Source organism: Cyanistes caeruleus, chromosome 1 (assembly GCF_971803275.1).
Source record: "Cyanistes caeruleus chromosome 1, bCyaCae1.hap1.1, whole genome shotgun sequence".
Lineage (NCBI taxonomy): Eukaryota > Metazoa > Chordata > Aves > Passeriformes > Paridae > Cyanistes > Cyanistes caeruleus.
The window spans coordinates 70,590,804-70,610,392 of record NC_141701.1 but is presented as its reverse complement, the minus strand read 5'-3'; the positions used below and the strand labels follow the sequence as shown (position 1 = coordinate 70,610,392).

Below are 19,589 nucleotides of genomic sequence, written 5' to 3'. Positions count from 1 at the left end.
TTGGCCTAAGTGTTTGGTTTTTTTTTTAAATCATACTCCTTGGTGCTTTGCTGCTGTAGTTCAAATGTGGTCAGTTAAAGAAAATCTTCTCTTCTCTTCTCTTCTCTTCTCTTCTCTTCTCTTCTCTTCTCTTCTCTTCTCTTCTCTTCTCTTCTCTTCTCTTCTCTTCTCTTCTCTTCTCTTCTCTTCTCTTCTCTTCTCTTCTCTTCTCTTCTCTTCTCTTCTCTTCCCTTCCCTTCCCTTCCCTTCCCTTCCCTTCCCTTCCCTTCCCTTCCCTTCCCTTCCCTTCCCTCTTCCCTTCCCTCTTCCCTTCCCTCTTCCCTTCCCTCTTCCCTTCCCTCTTCCCTTCCCTCTTCCCTTCCCTCTTCCCTTCCCTCTTCCCTTCCCTCTTCCCTTCCCTCTTCCCTTCCCTCTTCCCTTCCCTCTTCCCTTCCCTCTTCCCTTCCCTCTTCCCTTCCCTCTTCCCTTCCCTCTTCCCTTCCCTCTTCCCTTCCCTCTTCCCTTCCCTCTTCCCTTCCCTCTTCCCTTCCCTCTTCCCTTCCCTCTTCCCTTCCCTCTTCCCTTCCCTCTTCCCTTCCCTCTTCCCTTCCCTCTTCCCTTCCCTCTTCCCTTCCCTCTTCCCTTCCCTCTTCCCTTCCCTTCCCTTGTCTCTTCTCTTCTCTTCCCTTCCCTCGTCTCTTCTCTTCTCTTCCCTTCCCTCGTCTCTTCTCTTCTCTTCCCTTCCCTCGTCTCTTCTCTTCCCTTCCCTCGTCTCTTCTCTTCCCTTCCCTCGTCTCTTCTCTTCCCTTCCCTCGTCTCTTCTCTTCTCTTCCCTCGTCTCTTCTCTTCGATCCTCCCCTCCCCTCCCCTCCCCCTGCAGTGAGGGAGGGTCCACTCCTAGCGGGGGTCACAGGTCAAATAGTCTGAATAAGCTTTAAGAACAGTTGTGGCCGACCCAGCAAAATGACATTTTCTTTGTGAGGACTGTAGTCTGCAATGCTGTTAACAAGCACAAGTGTTAGAACTATAAGCGAGTGATGTTTGTAGCAGGCACAGTCACCAAGTGACAGAGACTGGAAGTAATATGATGGGAACATTAAAGAAGGAAGGGTAACTCATGAACAGAAAACTGCCAATGAGGATTTCATTATTTTTTTCAGCTTGAAAACATATTAGTAACTTTTAGAAAGTTACGATCTAGTCTTCTCTTAATTTTAAGCCCACATTTTCTTATTTATTTGAAGGTAAGTTGTCAGAGAATTTTTTTTTCCCCCTAAGGTTAAGGGAAGGAGGGAGGGGGGAATGGCTTCAAATTTTGTCTGAACTGTTTCACCTTCAGAGAAGGAGAAAAAAAATCTGTGTTTAACTATGCCTGGTGCTTGCCTAGGCATTGTGTGAAGTACTTTGGGAAACTTTTGAGGTACTTTGGGAAACATGCAACAAATCACATCTTTTGTCTTCTCAAAACAGTAACAGGGAGATAAAAACGAGATCACTTCAGAGTGTGCTGCACTCAGTGGTAAAGCAAGTCTTAAACCAAATGGACCAGTATGAGTTTGGAGGAGACAGTTTGTTGTTGTATAAGGAATACTTAGTAAGGAGTACCTAAAGAGAAGAAAAAATGCTTTACCCAGAAAACAAACACCTAATGTGACTGTGAAACTCTGGGGAAGCATATTTCTACAGTTGTCCTGGAGGTATGAATCTAAAACGATGTGATTTGTCTTTTTACAGCAAAGACAGAATGAATCTAGAAACTTGTTAGAAAATAAAATTCTTGAATTATTTTAACAGTGTGTGTTGTCAAATGAAACAAAAAAGTTTTTGTATTTACAGTCAAATAATATAGGCACTTCTTTTCTGAGAATTAATATGAGAACTCTTATGTACTAGGTGTTAAAATATAAATGGTCTTGTGACCTGGCTGAGCTGGAGCTAAGGGTCATGCATTCATGGTTATTGTATTAAATCAATAGCCAAGGCCCTGGCATAAGCCTCTGAAAGATGAGTCATTTGCCTTTTGCCTGTATGTCCTTCCTCCTTTTCACTGTTCCTTACGACACTGCTTTTACATTTCTTTATGCTAAAAGATTTACTTCTGTGCTTCCCAACAGATGGAGTAAAAGGAGTATATGAAAACTTAAAATTAGAAATCAAAGGATACCAAATATCCTTCTGTTTCTGCTATTCCCCATCCTCTGGTGCTGTGTTCCTAATGCAAGAGGTCACTCTACAGACACATCTGACATGCAGTAAAATACCTTTCCAAACTTCAGAGGAAACTTGCCAGAATTTTAGCTTGATGTGAACAATTGTATTTTCCCTTATGACTGCAACTGGACAGGGACATAAAGAAATGAGTCACTTGTGTGCATCCAGTCGAGAAGTTACCTTCCTGTAGGTTTTATGAAATATTTACAGGTTTTGTAGGTCTTATATGCAAGTCAATTGTTCAATATTAGCCATTCTTATTCTTTCTGTAGAACGTGAATCAGGATTCAGAGTGGTTATATTTAAAAAAAACTATATGTGATATTACATATATGTTGAATATTACATAATGCACTGTCTCCTAGTACATTTACAAATCCCACAAACACCAGAAACCTATTTAAAATCAGGGGCCTGCTTGAACCACAGTTGGTTCTCTGTGCCACCCTGTATCTAGCAAAATACTATACAATCCATTTAATCCAGGGATCAGAAGAGATAAAAGCAAAGAAGAAGGCAGAAGATTTTAATAGAGTGGACACTGGAAGGGAGAAAAAAGTGGTTCCTAACAATGGTTCGTTCTGTGATGCATGGTGTTCTGGCCTATTCCTACCATTTTGTTAAAGAAATGGTTGAGATCATAATGAAGACAAGCTATAATGCGATGGTTTTACATTTGTGAGAGACTGAAAAAGAGCAGTAACTCAGATAGTGACTTGAAGGAGTGGATTTTTATTTTTGTCATCTTGATATATTTCAGAGAAGGATTTTTTATATTTAAAATAATTTGATCATTTCAGTTAATTAAAAGTTCTTTGTAAAAGTTTTTCAGTGCATTGTGTAACAGAACTGGTTTTTTTTTGAAGTTGGGATCTTAGTATATACTCCTAAATAAAATGTTTATGTGGTTGAATCAGGAATGTTTTTAATTTCCATTGAGAAGACAGGTTAAAGAAAACTGAAGCAGCAAACTGGGCTTTGGGGATAGGATCTGCATGCAATAACAATAACAAGGAAGCACAGTAGTGTGATTAGATGTCACTACTATGGCTTGCTACAAGATGTTGAGGTTTGCTTTCCCTGAAAGTTTCTCAGACTTTGAGTGACTAAAAATAATGTTTTATCTTTCTAAAATAATTAAAATTTAATATTTATTCTAAATAATAATATTTAATAATATATTAATGAAATATTAGTGATAATATTCTAAATAACATTTTTATTCTAAAATAAATACCATTTAATATTATACTCTAGAGTATGGATTAAATTAAAAGTCCAGGAAGTTTTCTGCTGAAGAAAAAGGAGGTCACTGAGCAGAGCAATATTAAATCTGAAACTCTGTGGTAAAATAATAGAGGAAAAAGTAATGCTGCCAGGTAGAGTGCTTTTTCTTGGGCTACAAACAAAGTGAGGCATCAGCAAAAGACAGACAAGAGCTGATTTTACATGATGCCTTATTAGAGATGCTTCGTGTTGGTGCTGTGCTTGTGGCTGTGAGAAAATTTTCAATTTACTGTCTGTCATTTTATGAGAGTAGACTTCCTACTGCTCCCCAGAAGCGCTAACAAACTATCAGCCTCCTTGGGAGATTTGATCTGTTTTATTGGTTTAACACATAACTCCATTTTAATCAGTCCTATTATTTGACCTTGCCCACAACTGACATTTTTCATCAGGCCCTACCTTTGCACACACAAAGTGTCTCCCAAAAAAGATGCTACTAATTGATGTCATCCTGCAGGCACTTTGTCTAAACATAGGTCTGCCCCATGTAAATATTTACAAGTAGTACTCCTATTAATGTTAAAAGGAAAGCCTTGAGATCACTCAGTAAACCTTGTGAAAGAAATGGTGGGTGGTGATAGGAAAATAGGTTAGTTTGCCAGATTCTCAGCCATATTCTCACATGAACTGACTGTGTTCCTGTCTATACCAAACAGTATTGTTGGCTCCCAGGCTTTAACCTATTTAACATATAAAATTATGTTTCTTTGAAAGTGCTTGCCAGCCTACTCTAATTATATTAAAACTGTAGGTTAGACGTGGCGTGTTGATGGTATAATGTTGCCCTGAGAATCAGGCCTTTTGATATTGTTTTCTTAATTTCTAGCCACTTTCCCAGGAAAGTAACTATAAACATAGGTGTTTATATATTCCATAGATTATTCCAAGATATGCCTTCTGATAGACATCTCTCTCAGCCAGTGCAGTTGGGAAGGTGGTAACCTGACTATCCAATCCCTGGTCATCGTTGAAAACTTATAAATACTGAAAGAACAAATAAACCCTTCTTCTTCTTTCACCACACCTCGAGCTGCGTCCGTGTGAACAATTCTGTGTCCGACAGTGACAGTATAATATTAAAAAGCAGTCAAGTTTTAAAACCAGAGCTGGCAGGAGGTTTTCTGCCTTTTCAGCTCCAGTGATACTGGATGACTTGTATAATATGAAACTAGAGTTTTAAGCTAAAACTAAGGCAAAGCCTGCTAAAGCTAAGCAAAAAAGGGCAGGTCACTCTGTCTTGTCCTTACTGAAAGACCCAATTCTGAGCCAGTTTTTTTTCCATTCCAGAAGGAGTGAGTGGAACACATGATGCAATCCATGGCTTTCTAATTTGCCCTGTAATACTCAAGATGTTGCCATGGATTATAACCACTTTGTCAAGAAGCCCAGAAAGCATTCAGTTAATAAAGATATTCCCTGTTTATAACAAAATAATTATATAGTTAATACAGATATTTAAGGCTGGTACTTGCACAGGATACTGTTTGATGCTGTCCTGATGAAACCTAGGGATTCAAAAGAGATTCCAGGATGGCAGCAATATATCTGATACATCTTTCCAAAAATATTCATTAATCCTTTGATTTTCCTGCCTCTGTGCTTCATTTTCACATTATTATCTTTTGTGCCAAGGGTTTGGTTTGGGGGCGGGTGTGTGTGTGTGTGTGTGTGATTTAATAATTTGCATATTTCTATGACATTCAAATAGTACAATCAAGCTCATATAATCTGTGTCTTCTGAAATTACTTCTAGAAGTAATTTCCCAGAATGCCGCTGCAGTGATTGTTCTTAGTGGAATGTTCATGGGATATCTTTTGCTTTCCTAAATTTCATTCTAGAAAAAACAGGTCTACTACTGGAGGACACCAAAATAGGCAAGAATTAATTTCTGTAGGAAGTGAGAGACTTCTCTAATGAAGTAGGAGACAAATGAAGTCAGCATAACTTGATGGTGAAAGGTGTTTGTCTGTTGAGTATCTTATATAGTAAAATGAGGAGTCAGTAATTCATTAGTACTGACACTAATTACATACAAAATAGTTGGTTCCTGTTACCGTAAAAATAGAATTGCACATTTATGAGATTGTAATTATATAGACCATAGTAAATTAACACGTCACAGTCGGATGAGCAGAAATTTTGCAGAAAGACTTGTTCAAAATAATTTGGCAAAAAGTTCATGCGAACTGCTTTAGCTCACACACAGGAACTGTCTTCCATATGAGTTGCTTTGATAAGTAACTGCTTGTAATTCATTATGCTGAGTAATTTATAATTTCCTACAAATCACATTCTATAGATTCTGCTCCTTGGTTTTCCAGAATGGCTGTGTGATCCCAGCCATTTTAATATTAAAAATTAACAGTATTTCAATTTCAGTTTCTGAAAAATATTTGTTTAAAAATGCATACTTCTGCTATGCACAGAATCTGCATCACTGCTATGTCACCTTTGACCCTAGCAAGAAAAAAGACTGTCCATATTCTGAAATAGCAGGCATTTTAGCACTGCTTGGCTAAAATTGGAAATGCCATCCAGGTGTAAAGTGGAGCTCCTTGGAAAGGTACTAGTTAATCCAGACTCAAAGGTACATATGTGCTTAATGACTTTCAGGTAAACATTAAACTGTTTCCTTTTTTAGTATGCCCTGAGGACTTTCACGTTTATATTTGAACTAAATGATTACTTCAGTAATTTTTCAGTGTCAGAGCAAAGAATATAAAAGGAAATACCACCATATTTAAGATATGAAGGTGTTTAGCTAGTTGTGTTGTATGGCAGAAGTATTCTGCCATAACTTCATGTGTGATTTCTGCTTTTTGGGAGATGATTTTGACCAGTATGTAAAATTGATGAATTTATAACACCCACTTAGTCTGGTTTTTTCTCTATTCCTTGAACCATGGGAAAGGTAAATATTAAAACAGAATTTTGCACAATTTCAAATACAGACATTTTAACAGACTAATCAGTCAGTTTCCCAGGAAGTGGAGTAACTAAGTTTACAGTGTGCTCTGAAAGGCCAAAACTGCTGCTGGGTAACCCAAATCCAAAGCCTGGGAGAGGGAAGCTAAGGCACTCAACACCAGTTAACCCCCATCCCATAGAAACTGTGACAACTAATTAGACCTGCAGATATGCAGTTGTTCATTGCACAAGTAGCAAATTTATTAACTTTTAAAATTGTTGCCTTGGCTTAAATCTTGTGGAAGTTGGATTCTTCTTTGATGACTTATATATCCAAAAAAATTTTGTATTTTGGGGATTTTCCTCTTAATGGGGAAAAAATAGCTGTGAATGTTAGGATGTGTCTTTCATTCAATAGGAATACATTTGTACAAAGTGCAATGATGCAATTTACTCAGCAATAATAAGAAATAAAGAGTATTTTTTCAGGCATCATGCCGTCCTATGTGTGTGTGTATGTATGTGAGAATCATGACTCAGATTCTAGATGGTTTGAATTACCTTATATAATGTCTGTATTATATATCTCTATTGACCACAGAGAGAGCTTTTGGGGATCAGATTTTTAGGCAATTCATTTGTGTAGAACAAAAAACCCAGAAAGTTTACTCTTCTGCTCACAGTGTCATTCCTAGTGTGTAAGGTGGTCATCCTCTGCACCACCAGATTCCTTCCACTGGCTCTGCTGCCACAGAGCACATGCTCCCCTTCTGCAAAAGGAGTTGATCTCCCACCTCTTTGCTGAGAGATCTGCTGCTGTAAGACTGATTTTCATCCCAGGGAGCATGTAGCAATTAATTGATAGAGTTTTCTGCTGTTGGAATATTCCCCCTCTATGTAGGTAAAGGAGCATGAAATATCAAACATACACCCTCCACAAGAGAAAATTCAACAGTCATATGATGATGTGTTGGGACCACTACAGTGCTAGATGTGTACTCATAAGGATGTAAGGATGTTCTAGAAGCATACTTGCATTTTTAGGGCTATGTGGTGACAAAGAGTTATTTTTCTATTTATTTTCCAGCTATTATTTTTTTTCCAAAAATATAAGCATCTGCAAACAAACAGACATAAACACTGAAATCATAAAAAGTCACAGAACTTTGGAAAAACTCAAATGTGTGTTACACACTCTTCCCCTCCCTCTGCACCCCCCCCCCCCATTTTTTGCATCCATTTTTATACCAGAAAAGTAGAAACAAGTGCAAGAATGTATGCTGTGGAGTAAAGAAACCTGAAGGCATTTCTATAAACCCATTCCCTTACTATTCATTGCACTGAGAAGAAAAACAGAAAGATGAGATTCCTCAACAACAGCAAAACAAGAGGCAGAAACATTATCTCATCTTTTTCTGAGGAGGCAGGCAAATCTCTTGAACTATTCCCTAGTGCTGGAATTAATCAGCTTCTGAATAATACGTTTGGACTTCTTGGTGAGATGATTCTGAGTTAGAAAGTCCTTAAGAAGCCACTCTGCAAGTGGATGAAGAAAAGATATGGGGCATGCTGTACACCAGTTCAAGGCTCTGTTTTGGAAAAATTGGCTCTGCCGTGTGAGGCAACCGGTGAGTGTTTGGAAATTATTAAAAAAGGGATATTTAAAACTTTTTAATATCTGTTGGAAAGAGTGTGTCTATCGATTTTTCCTTTTCACTGCAGATTGTTAAAGACAGGCTAGCTGCAAGTTGTTTTTGTTTTGCCTTTTGTCACCTAATTGTTGAAAACACAAGTAGAGAACAACATGTTGTTTTTATTATAAAACAACTGAATACAGCAATGCTCTGCAGTTTGCAAACGAGACAAATTTCTTAGAAGTTTTGAAGAGCCACTGCTTATCTTTTAATTAGCATTAGATACTAGAGTGCTGGTAAGCAGTGGCAAGGGAGACAATCAATTTTATTCACATTGCAGGTGCATATAGGTAATGTAAGAAAGTTTGCATGATCAAAATCTAGATACAGGGAAAGTATTGTATATCACAATTATATAAACTTCTAAATTTCCTTTCTTAACTGCTCTCCAAAGCCAAATTAAACCTTTCAAATTCCAATATGCAAAATAATGTGGCAGCTACTTCAACAGAAGTCAAAATTAAAATCATGAAAATTAGATATGAGATGCCTTTTACCTTTACTGTGATTGAAACAATTTTTTAGGATAGAAGGAAGTGAATTTTCTCAAGTGAGAGAATATTTTTGTGGGAAAACAGGTCACTTCAATTAATAGTTTCATACTGATTTCACTTCTCTGTAATGATCTGGGGATTTGCAGTGAAGCATGTTGGTTGCTTTGTATAGGATTATTTCAATTAAATAAATACACACCTTTCCATTTCAGAAATATTTAGCCTTCAATAAAATTCCTCAGAGAGGAATTTATTCCCCAAATTAATGAAAGTGATGTTTTTTAATATAAAATATACTTCTGGGGAAGGATGCTGTTGGTCCTATTCTTCTCCACCCCTACACAGTTCTGAATGTTCCATCCGTGTGCATCAAATGGCTTCTCTGTATCTCCTGTTTTCCTGCATGTGGATCTATTTCTGCTCTTGTTCTGTGTAGTGTTCTCTCATATATTTCTGAAAGAAAAAAAAAATCTTAATCCATGTAAGTTTTTAGTTTGTCTAACTGGTAGATTTCCTGAGTAGAGAACTCACTGAGAGGCAGACTTCTCCAAGCCAGGAATTACAAGGGTGATCCAAAGCAAACTTCATTCTGTCTATTGATAGGCAGAAGCTGCCCTGGGGCACTTGCAAAACCTGCTTGTGTGCTGTTGTGCAAACAGTGAGCTGTGCAGGTGTTCCATCTGCAGTTCCTGGAGGAGAAATCCAGGTGGATCATCCACCTATGCAGAGATGATCAGACCCTTGTGAATCTAAAGAGAGAAGCACCCCCTGAAAGATCTGATATGCTTCAGCTCTGTTCCATATCATGTAGATCTGTCTGTATAACACAATTTTCTTCTCATGGTGATTTATCAGCAGGTAGGGCTGGAAGACGAGTGAGGGCTGTTGAACTAGGAAAGTGTCATGAGTACCATGTAGCATTAGTTGGTATTATGCAGTAAAAAGGCTGTGACATATGTAAGAGTTCTGTAAGGAACAGGTCTTTTGACTGTAATTCAGATTGGTATCAGCAACTTCTACCAAAATGATTCAAAGGCAGGACAGGTTCTTTTGTACATTTGACTTGCTGGAGTTTGAAATTGCAGCTGTGCCAAAGACACATTCTCATTTGTTTTCAGAAGTTTTACTTCAGGACTACAGATTCTAGCTCAGAAGATACACACTACCAGACAAATATACTACTTTAGTTTTCCATTACTGCATTTCTTAACTATCATTTAGGTAATGTTTATTACCATCCAAGTTTGTAGCTAGGTAAAGGATGAAATGTGATTACTAAATTCTGATGCCCTAATTTTGAGGACAATCGGAATTAAAATCAGCTGGGTCCTAAATCTCTGCTACCAAAACTCACCATTTCTCCCAGGTGCATCTCCTCAGAATGTCATGTGCTCTCAGGCTCCAGTTCCCTTCAGTGCCTGGGCAAAGCAGCTGTGCAAGAACTGCAATCTTGCAATCTCATAAATACTTTTTCTTTGGACCTTCTGTGGGCACTTTTCCCATTTGAACACAAGTATATATATATACAGCAGCATTTATATTTATATTTAATATATGTTTATATATTTATATATAAACATATAATTTATATATTTAATATATAGCAGCATTACTTTCCCATGTTTACAACAAAAAACTTACTTGTTAAGATCAGTTTTGCACGTGTAATGTCTGCAGCATGCTGGTGGTTCATTGAGTCCTCCAACCTGTTTCCTCTGCAGGTGCCTTCTCAGTTCTTATCCCAAATTCCTGTCAGAAGGAGCAGGAGTACCTATCCAGCTGTACTTTCCTCCCATGAACTGTGCCAGAGATGGCAGGGCTGTTTGTTTGACCCTCATTGCAGGCTGGCTTCCTGGCTCAGCCTTAGCCCTGGCCCACCTGGAAATCCAGGCTCCCAGCAGAACCTGTTGCCTTGTTGGGGGCACTGCTGGGCAGGCCTTTTCTGATAAGGGCCCTGGTGCCCTTCAGGGAGCAGCTGGCTGGTACTGTGCCCTGACTAACAGCTGGGCTTGCCCTGAGCCCTGAGGTGGTACCAGGGAGCCCAGCCTGTGGCTGTCCAGGGCCTTTCCCTATAAACCCCTCAAGCTCTGGTCTCCCACAGCCCACTCTGAACTTCTTGTGGGACCTTCCCCTAGCCACTGTGTGGTCACAGTGGTTGCACTGTGTGCCCCCAGGGACAGCTGGATCCTTTCCAGCCCCTCCTGGGCAGCCTGGTGACATCCCCTCCCAAGTCTCTTCTGCAATGTCCCTTCCCTCAGCTGCTGCAGCTGGCTCAATTTCTCATAGAGAGCCCATGGATACTCTGCAGAAGTGGCTCTGCTTCACAGTAAGGCCCTTCATCTGACCCCAGACAGGAGGAATGGGGATGAATATGCCAAGGAGGGAAGGATGCTGTCAAGGTTCTGGGCCTCTGCAAAGTTTAATGGCTCTGGGCAGCCTCAATGCAGCTCAAGGCTCAGCTGAAATGGGACTTCTGTGCCCTCTGCTCCTGCCTGGGATACTGCTCTCAACCTCAGCCCTTGTTCTTGGCCACTGTTTGACTTGACCTGCTGTGACACTGAGAGAGGATCTGGACTCCTGTTTGAGGCTGGCTGTGCTAGCAGGTCTTGCCCTGTTCCCCTTCTTGGGTCCCTGGGGGGTGGATCCCCTACCCTGCTGGATGGCACTATTATGCACAGATCCCTGCACCCTAGGGAGCAGACAACCCTTGCTGATCCCTAAAAGGTTGAAAGCACCATCCTCACTTTTATTAGGTTGGCTCCTGTATTGTTTTGAGTGTGATCAGTTTAGATAAATGGCAATTTCCCTAAATTTCAGGAAACCTTGTCTCATGTTCAGCACAGATGTCCTTCTCCACAGAGAAAACTCTGCCACTGGATTTTGTTCTTAAGCATTATGTTACAATTCTTAGACATTTTTCTGACATGCCCAAGTTTAGGAATCACTTCTGTGATGGGATTTGGTTCAACTCTGACAGTTCAGAAATAAAATTCTCAGTATGCTCCAGAGGAGTTAACAGCCTCTAATAGGAGATCTTCAGCATGGCTATCATTTCTAGTGTTTCTGCCCGTATTCACACTTCCCTAATGCTGTTATCAGTGAGTCTAGAAGTCTTTTGAAACTTGGCTGAATGGCTGTTTCTTCCTTTCTGCTGCTGGAAACTGAGACAATTGCTTTTCTTTGTGTTTTTTTCTTGCTTCCAATCTGTTTGTGAGTTTGTGCCCTCTCTGTAAAGGCATGAATACGCACTGTATATATGCAATCTGCTCAGAGAAGACACACTCAAAATCTGAGTCCTGTGGCACATCGGCTTGTGAGCCTTGTCATTGTGGCCTTGGAAATGGTAACACTGGGATATAAGATGTGTAGCTGTGGGCAGCCTCATGCCTGTTAGCTTGATCTCACTTGGTCTTCCCTCTTGGAGATGTTGAAGGCAATTTTGGAGAGCATTTGAGTGCAGTTGACAGAAGGGTTTAATGGCCAGGGAGCCAGGGAAGAACAAAGAGGTATGCCACCAGGAAGGGCTTGGGGAGCATGAGAAACAGCAGCAAAGTGCAAAATGCTGTTGATTACTTAGGAGGCTCAGGTATGGGAAAGTTGAAGGTCATTGTCATCACCTTGCCAGAGTCTATCTTGACCTGAAGAAAGTATCTACAAACACTATAAATTGAAATGAAAACTACTTTTCTGTTCTGAAAGAAGTGTTATTTCATAAAGTTATACAGATTTCAAATAAAAGTGTCAGTTGCTAACTTGCTTTAATGAATTTATTTTTCCTTAAGTAGGGGTAGAGAGGATATTTAATGGTTTTATTTTAAATTAAATGACACATGAATTTTAATGATTTGTTCCCAAGCCCTGTGTTCTATAGACTGATGATGTTCTGATTTCCTTTTTCAGGTCCTCTCTCTCACTGAAATACTGTGGCCATGTGTACTTTTTTTGATTCTAGCTGCCATCCGCTTCCAGGAGCCCCCAAAATACAAGGAAAACTGTATGTTTTGTTTCATTTGTCTTCTATTTTGGTTGCCTCTACTTGAAGGAGTATTTAGCAAACACTAAAGACATCCTAGAAGGGGGACTTAAATGCAGTGGAGTCAGTGGAAAGAGTCCTACAGTAGAGGTTCAATCTTGTCCAGCTACAGATCTGAGGAAGCTGTATTTATGTGGGAAAGAGATACAAAGTTTAAGATCTGATTGGTAAGACAATCAGATTTAAACATCAGTTTTGGAGTAAGGGAGATTGCTTAGGTTTTAGTTGTATTTATTGCTTTCTATTGTGCAATATAGTTTAGATAACTGCCTCAGAGGTGGATATTTACAATTAGACAAGATGAACCTTACCCCTACCCACTTCTTGGGATTGAGAATTGATATTTTGTTACAATCTTCCATTTCCTTTAACACTAAAAAACTTGTTTTAACTCCCTCCACCTCATAAAGTTATTTTTGCTTTTATCTTTTCAAAATATGACTTCATTTAGAAAAGAAATATTTATGATATTTCATAATCTATTCAGTTTATTATTCTGTTATTCATCAATGCCAGTAAAACAGGGATAAACCAGCTTTAGCTACATTAAAAACCAGTTTGGTAAAACAATTCTAGATCTGTACATTGAAATATCTGGAGAGAATCTAGCCTGCACTGTATACATTTACTTTATGGAGAGATATGGATATTTCCAGAGATGTGGAAAAGTGGCTGTTTAGAGAGTCTTGACTGATGCATGTTCAGACATTGCTGAATACCAGTTCCTTCATTTTTCAAAAGCCTGTGAGAAAAGAGGAAATAGCACTTTGTGCAGAAGTCTATATTCCAATCCATGATTTTGATCAGAGAGGATAGCAACCACATGATACTGCAATAATGTTACTACCAGGAGAATCAGCTTTTCAAAGATTGCTTTTTGTCAATGTCACATGTGGATTGTTGTCACAATCTGACACAGAGGTTACCCATTTCTGTGATGACTGAATTTTTCTTAAATGAAACACCTAATATTGATACAACTTCATTGCTTGCAGGTGACAAATAAGCCTTTTAGGACAAGGGAACACAATGTGATGGTACAGTTTGCAAATGCAACATTACTGGTCTTACTTCTGCTGCTGCTTGGTTTTTTTAGGTTATTTGGAAGCTCGTGATTTACCAAGTCGGGGTCTTTATCCTTTCATGCAGACCCTATTCTGTAATGTTGGTTCAAGATGTCGGAATACCAGTTACACAACACAGAGACACAGCCGCTTTAGGTAAGTTATTTGAATTTGACAGAGATGCGACCATCACAGTGGATCTCTTTTTATAGCAAAGGTTCCCACTGCCTTGTAGACAGGAAAAATAAGAACATAGTTATTCTGTGCTAAAAGTTTCCTTTGGTGTTCTTATGATTGCAAAATATGTAAGATCTTAGTCATACCTCTTGCTAATTTTGTTTACATTTCTTGGGTATTTTATGCTGATTTTGAATACTGAACACTCTTTGGAGGTAAAATTGTAGAGGTACCTTGTCATATTCTTTCCCTTTTGCTGCTTCTGTGTGAGAATATATTTTGATCCTTTACTAGAGAGTTTTATTATATGAGAGTAAAGCTGGACACCAAAATTATATGTGGACACGTTCTACATAAAGCAAGCATTTGTTACTAGAATTGAAATCTTAACAATTTAAGCCACTATTGGTCAACATGCATTATTACTCAAGATACTTACAGACAAAAATGCCCATATTAAAATTCTCCTTCACCTCCTCCTACTAATGGAGTTAAAATTGTTACATGACTATTGAGTTTCTAGTCTTTTCCCTTTGGTTATGCTCACCTTTACATTGCTGCTCTGGGTCATGTCAACAAGGTAGTGATGGGGTTGTTACAGCAAGTCCTGATATACAGTACTTTACCTGGAAGAATGTGATGTTGATGGCTTCTTTTTCACTTAAGGTGTCCTTGGGGTCACTTATGTTTACTAGTGTGCTTTTACTTTGTTTCCATTGGTCTGCATCTCTGGGACACATTCAAATTTATGTGGTACACCTGAATGTATATGGTATCTTTTACATATGTTAGCTACCTGTTATTTTTTCCTGACACTTAGAAATTGGCTTTGTCCAGCTATAGCTCTGAATTTTTACTGAACACTGGTGACTCGTTTATAGTCATGGGGTCCTCAGTGCCAGTCTCTGCCCCACCTCTTATCATCCCTGATACTGAAGTATTATACTAACAGCACAGTTCACCTCTGTCCCCACCTCTCAAAGCCTCTGCTGTAATACTGGGCCTGTGTTCTTCTGCATTGCTTTGTTAATCATAAATATCTTATTCTGCACTGAATGGTCACCTGCTACTTCTATCTGTATAAAACTATGATGGTGTTATACAATGACAAGTGAAAATGTAATAAATAGGCAAAATTCTCTGGCCAGGAAAATTAAAAAAAGTTAAAACTAGCCCAAGTCAAACCAAAACCAAGACAAGTTCAGGCAAATCAAAGGTGGCAAGCCCACTCGTTCTGTGGTCTTTCAAACTCAGTACAAAGCTTGTAGTCTCTTATTTGCAGTAGCAATACTCTATAACTGGGTTCCAGAGTTACAGTAACTGTTGGTCTTGTCTTTTCAGAAATTGTTCCCTAAAAGTATAGCTTTTATTTACTTCACTAGTTCAGATGCCATCTAAATGTGTTAAATCTCTAGAAAGTATGAACTATATTGACTGCTCTGCATGATTATTTGCACCATTTTGACAGAACTGTCCAAATTATATTCCAGCTCAAAAGAAAATCAGAAAAGAATTTCCTGGAGGCAGTCTTAGACCTGAAAAATAAAATAGGTGCATGCATCCCTATTTATACACTCAATAGACTGCACTGAGTAGCATATAGCCTAGGTAAGGAAAAAGGCTAAAAAGGTAGGATGGAGTTTATTCTGAGGTCAGTCTGTTCCACCAGATCTGTCAGTATAAATTAAATCAGCCTCAGGGCTGCTCTGACGTACACTGGCTGTCAACAGCCTTAGGAATATAGATGGTCAGTTTGATCAGTCAAACATAACTGAATCCTGTCCCTGTTGACTGGAGAGATGGCATGGCATAGAAACAATGCCAATAGATAATACCACTTATTTTCCCTTTAAGGATTTATATCAAACCATAAGTCTGATAAAGGAACACTTTTTTATGTCAATAATATTGTGTTTATTAAGGGCAAGTCAGAGACTGCATAATTTGCATGGACACTTGACCATTTGTTTTCACAGGATGTACCACTTTGGTGATAACAGCTTTAAATGTAGTAGTTGTCTTTGGGAGGAAGTAGCTCTATGACTACTGTTGGAACCTTCATGGAATCCATAAACCACCAATAACCATTTGTTAGTGAGAAGCCCCCACCAGGAGGGTGGGCTAAGCCCAGGGTGAAGTTTTCTTGGTGCAGCCTATGCCCTCACAGATGTATCCCTGTCCCTTCAGGCAACAGCCTTTGATTTGGTGAGAAGATGAGCCAGGTGAAGCCTACAACCACAGTAACTTTGATTTGCAGCAAGATCTGCCACCTCCTCTGATGCCTGACACAGTTGCAAGAGCTCTGTGGCTTTGCTTCTTGCTCTGCTTTTCAGCCACTGCAAAAGCTGCTGGCTAGCAGCTCACAGAAATGATTCCCTAGCCTGATGCACCCACTAGTATCTCAGAGCAGAGGAACAAGGAAGTATTCAGGGCCTCCCATTGAAAGGGACATTTTTCCCTGCTCTTTCCAGAATATTCCATTCCCCACCTCATCTTAGTGGAGCACAGTGTAAAACTGAGAATATGCAATTAGGCTAAAAACCACACAGCCCAGGGTCCTATGGCCTTACACCCACACATTTCCATGCATGTGTATGGAAACATCATGATTCGCCAATACTCTGAATTCCCTGGCAGTAGGACAGTGGGATTTGTCCCTGCAGTCTAGACTCCTAGATCTACTTTAGACTTCTCAATACCTAAGAGAAAGTTAAGCTATTCTCACACTTAGAACTACAAATATCATTAAAGCAAGACTCTAAAATCTTATTTCCAAGCACATTAATTTATTTATCTTTATTTAGCTACAAGTAGTAGCAGCCTGAGCAGCCTCACCCAGTAGTTGTGGTAGAAGCCCAGGTCTGTCTCTGGCACTTCTTCTGGATGAGCTACCCACCTACACATACTCATGTAGTAGCTCTGTCTCCTTTTGCACCTGACTGGGCTCCTGGGCTCACCCTGCATTGTTAGGGTTGCTTCTGGAGCCTGTAATACACACCTGTGTCTACCTGCAAATTGGGGTCCTGGGGGACAGTGTCCAGTTGATGGGGGCATGTACTCTTCCAGGGTTGCCTCAGCTCCTAGTTTGGCCCCCTCCTGGGACAGGTCTACTCACACCAGCCCCTTTCTTCCTAATGTTCTAAACCTTTTGCTTTATCAATACCTAGCCTGGGCTTTCGATTGGAGTGGCATCTGAAGAGCTCACATACAAGAGCAGGTATAGAAGAGAAAAATCAAGGAAGGTCTAATCATCAGCAAGAGTCATTGTGTAAGAATTTCTTAAAGGGTCAGATTTTTCTTTAATGAAGTGTATGTTCAAATGAGAAATAGTTCTTCAAGATAGCTTATGGCTGCAGCAACTTACTGCAATATTAACTCTGTTGTCTGGGCCAGCTTGTAGTTCCAGGCTGTGTAACTGAAAAACAGAAATAGAAGCAATTTATGTGACCTTGCTTATAGCTTGCTGGAGAGTTGGGGAGAAAACGAAATTTAAACATGGAGTTTCTTCATTTTAGAGCAAATTAAGAAGACTATATTTTTTTAGTTCTTTATATATTTAGGTCCCTTGCATTTAGGAAGGTTATAATTGTATCAACATAGAAGAGAAAGATCTTTCTGTGAAAAACAGACAGCTTGTTTTTGTCCAGCATGTGTATTGGTATTGATGTCTCCAGGCTTATAACTGATACAGTGCAGAATGGAAGCCAGCTGGGGCTTTGCAGTTTTAGAGAAAAATTATTAACGTGGTGACAGGGATGAGGTTGAAACGAGTTTGCTGGGATGCTTATGAAAATCACTGGTCTAAATAGCTTTTCACATCATATTTGCATTCTCAGATGAACTCTGAAATGTTCTTATTGTCATCCTGAGTAACTGAGTAAACTGGACAGAATTAATGTTTCTGAGTCATGGCTTTAAGAAATAATGCTCAAAGAGATGCAGTCTTTTTGCTCTTTTTCAGCATTTTGTCATGGTCAAAGCTTGTACCAATATATGTCTTTGGTTTGATTTCTGTTCTCATGAAGTTTGTGGAAACATACAGTTGAGGGAAGAGCTACCATGGATGATAAGGAAATTTTATATATAAACATTCCCCAACTCCTTCTTCTAACACCCCAATTCTAATTATGTATATCCTCTCCTACAAATTACTAGCTTCCTCCTTTTGTCCTTTTTATTATCCCTTGCTTCCCCTCTTTATTGTTCCTAGCAACTGCTGCTAAGGAATTTCCTTGGAGCTGCTGGACTTCCTTTATGCATATGCAAGTGCGTTAACATTGCCTTCTGCTCCAGAAAGCACACACTCAAGGCTCTTTTGGAGAGTAGCTGTACAACAATTAAGTATTTTTGTTGGTACATTGTCTGAAAATTGTTTGCTTTGACTGTCTCTGCATCTGGTTTTGAAGTGTAGTTTTTATCTTTCAGATGTTGACATCTTCCTGTAATTTTGTGTAACCTGTGCTGAATTAAGAGATCAGTAGTGACTTGTAGCACTCTTACTAGGAGCCAAATGTGGTCCTCTATTACCACTTTGAAAATATATAAAATCCTTTAATCTTATCACACATATTCAGCAAATGAGATCTCTGTAATACTTTATTCTTTTTCATAAAACTGAGCATGATAACCAATGGCATACCTGTTGCCATTTCCCCTTCAAAAAGAGGCTGTTCTCAGATCCATGAATAACCTCAGGAAGGTCTCTGGCAATGATGGTAAAAAAGGGTCACAAATAGCAGCTGGCTGGCATGGCTGCTGACCTGGAAATCCCCACAAAGCTAATAGCTCACAGCCAGCATATCCAAACAACTGCTCTTGGACCACTGAGAGACTTGTACTTAGGACAGTGGCATTTCTATGGGTATTTAGGTTGCACATGTGCCTTCTCTTCTGTAATAGCTGTGCCTTATTCCTTGGATTTGCTCCTGCCAGAACTGGCATAGGTGAACTCTGCAATTTTTCAATGTCCATTTTCCTCAGGTTTTGAGACCCAGTGGTGCAACTTGCATGCTAGTGAATTGAACTAAATAGTCTTTCCAATCCTTGTCAGTTGGGAAAGGAAAAAGGTTGGGTGGGGGGGGAGAAAAGGTTTCTGGAGGTTTTATTCTGGTTTCTTGTTCTTGTAGTCCCATTAATAAACTTTCTTTATTTCTTTTAAGTTTTAAGCCTGTTTTGCCCTTCTCCTAATCCATATCTCACAGCAAGAAATGAATAAGTACTCTGGTGATTTTAGCTAGAGTTAAAACCCACCACAAATTCTGTGTGAAAATCCCATGGAAAACGAGCTAGATATTTGTTTTTTTCAAAGTTCTGATTGGATTTATGTCTTAACCAAATGTGGTTGTTTTTATTCTGGTCAAGTGCTGGCCTCTTGCTCATGCTCAAAAAGCAGAGTGCTAGGAAGATTTCAGTATGTAGGTAGTGTTTCAGTTCTTTGCCGAACATGAGTATTCTCAGCTGTCTGAAATTTTGGGCATGGGAGTTCCAGTATTATTGGAACATATGTGGTAGTTTTCAAAGACAATAGCTAAAGTGCAACTTCTAATAACCCTAAAAGCCACCTTCTGAACAACAGAGATCTGCTTTTAAAAACTCCATTTAAAAGGGAAAAATATGTATTGAGGAATTGTTCTGCCTTTAGCCTGCTGAAGTCTGAGGATGGTGATAGTGTTTCCCAAATCTTACTGTTTGTTGGCCAAGTTGGGATCAAAATTAGCTGTACTGAAAAAACTGAGAACTTGA

At 39.3% G+C, this 19,589-nt stretch overlaps 1 protein-coding gene across 1 annotated transcript in view; it reads left to right on the top strand.

The window, feature by feature from the left end:
- Positions 1 to 860: 860 nt before the first annotated feature.
- Positions 861 to 19,589, top strand: part of LOC147655578 (ATP-binding cassette sub-family A member 13-like) — a 40,603-nt gene continuing 21,874 nt past the window's right edge. Inside the window, exons 1-3 of the mRNA XM_086897643.1 lie at positions 861 to 1,223; positions 12,474 to 12,567; positions 13,703 to 13,826. Of these exons, the coding sequence (XP_086753769.1) occupies positions 13,750 to 13,826 (77 nt within the window). The 5' untranslated portion in view covers positions 861 to 1,223; positions 12,474 to 12,567; positions 13,703 to 13,749. The remainder of the gene's footprint in view (positions 1,224 to 12,473; positions 12,568 to 13,702; positions 13,827 to 19,589) is intronic.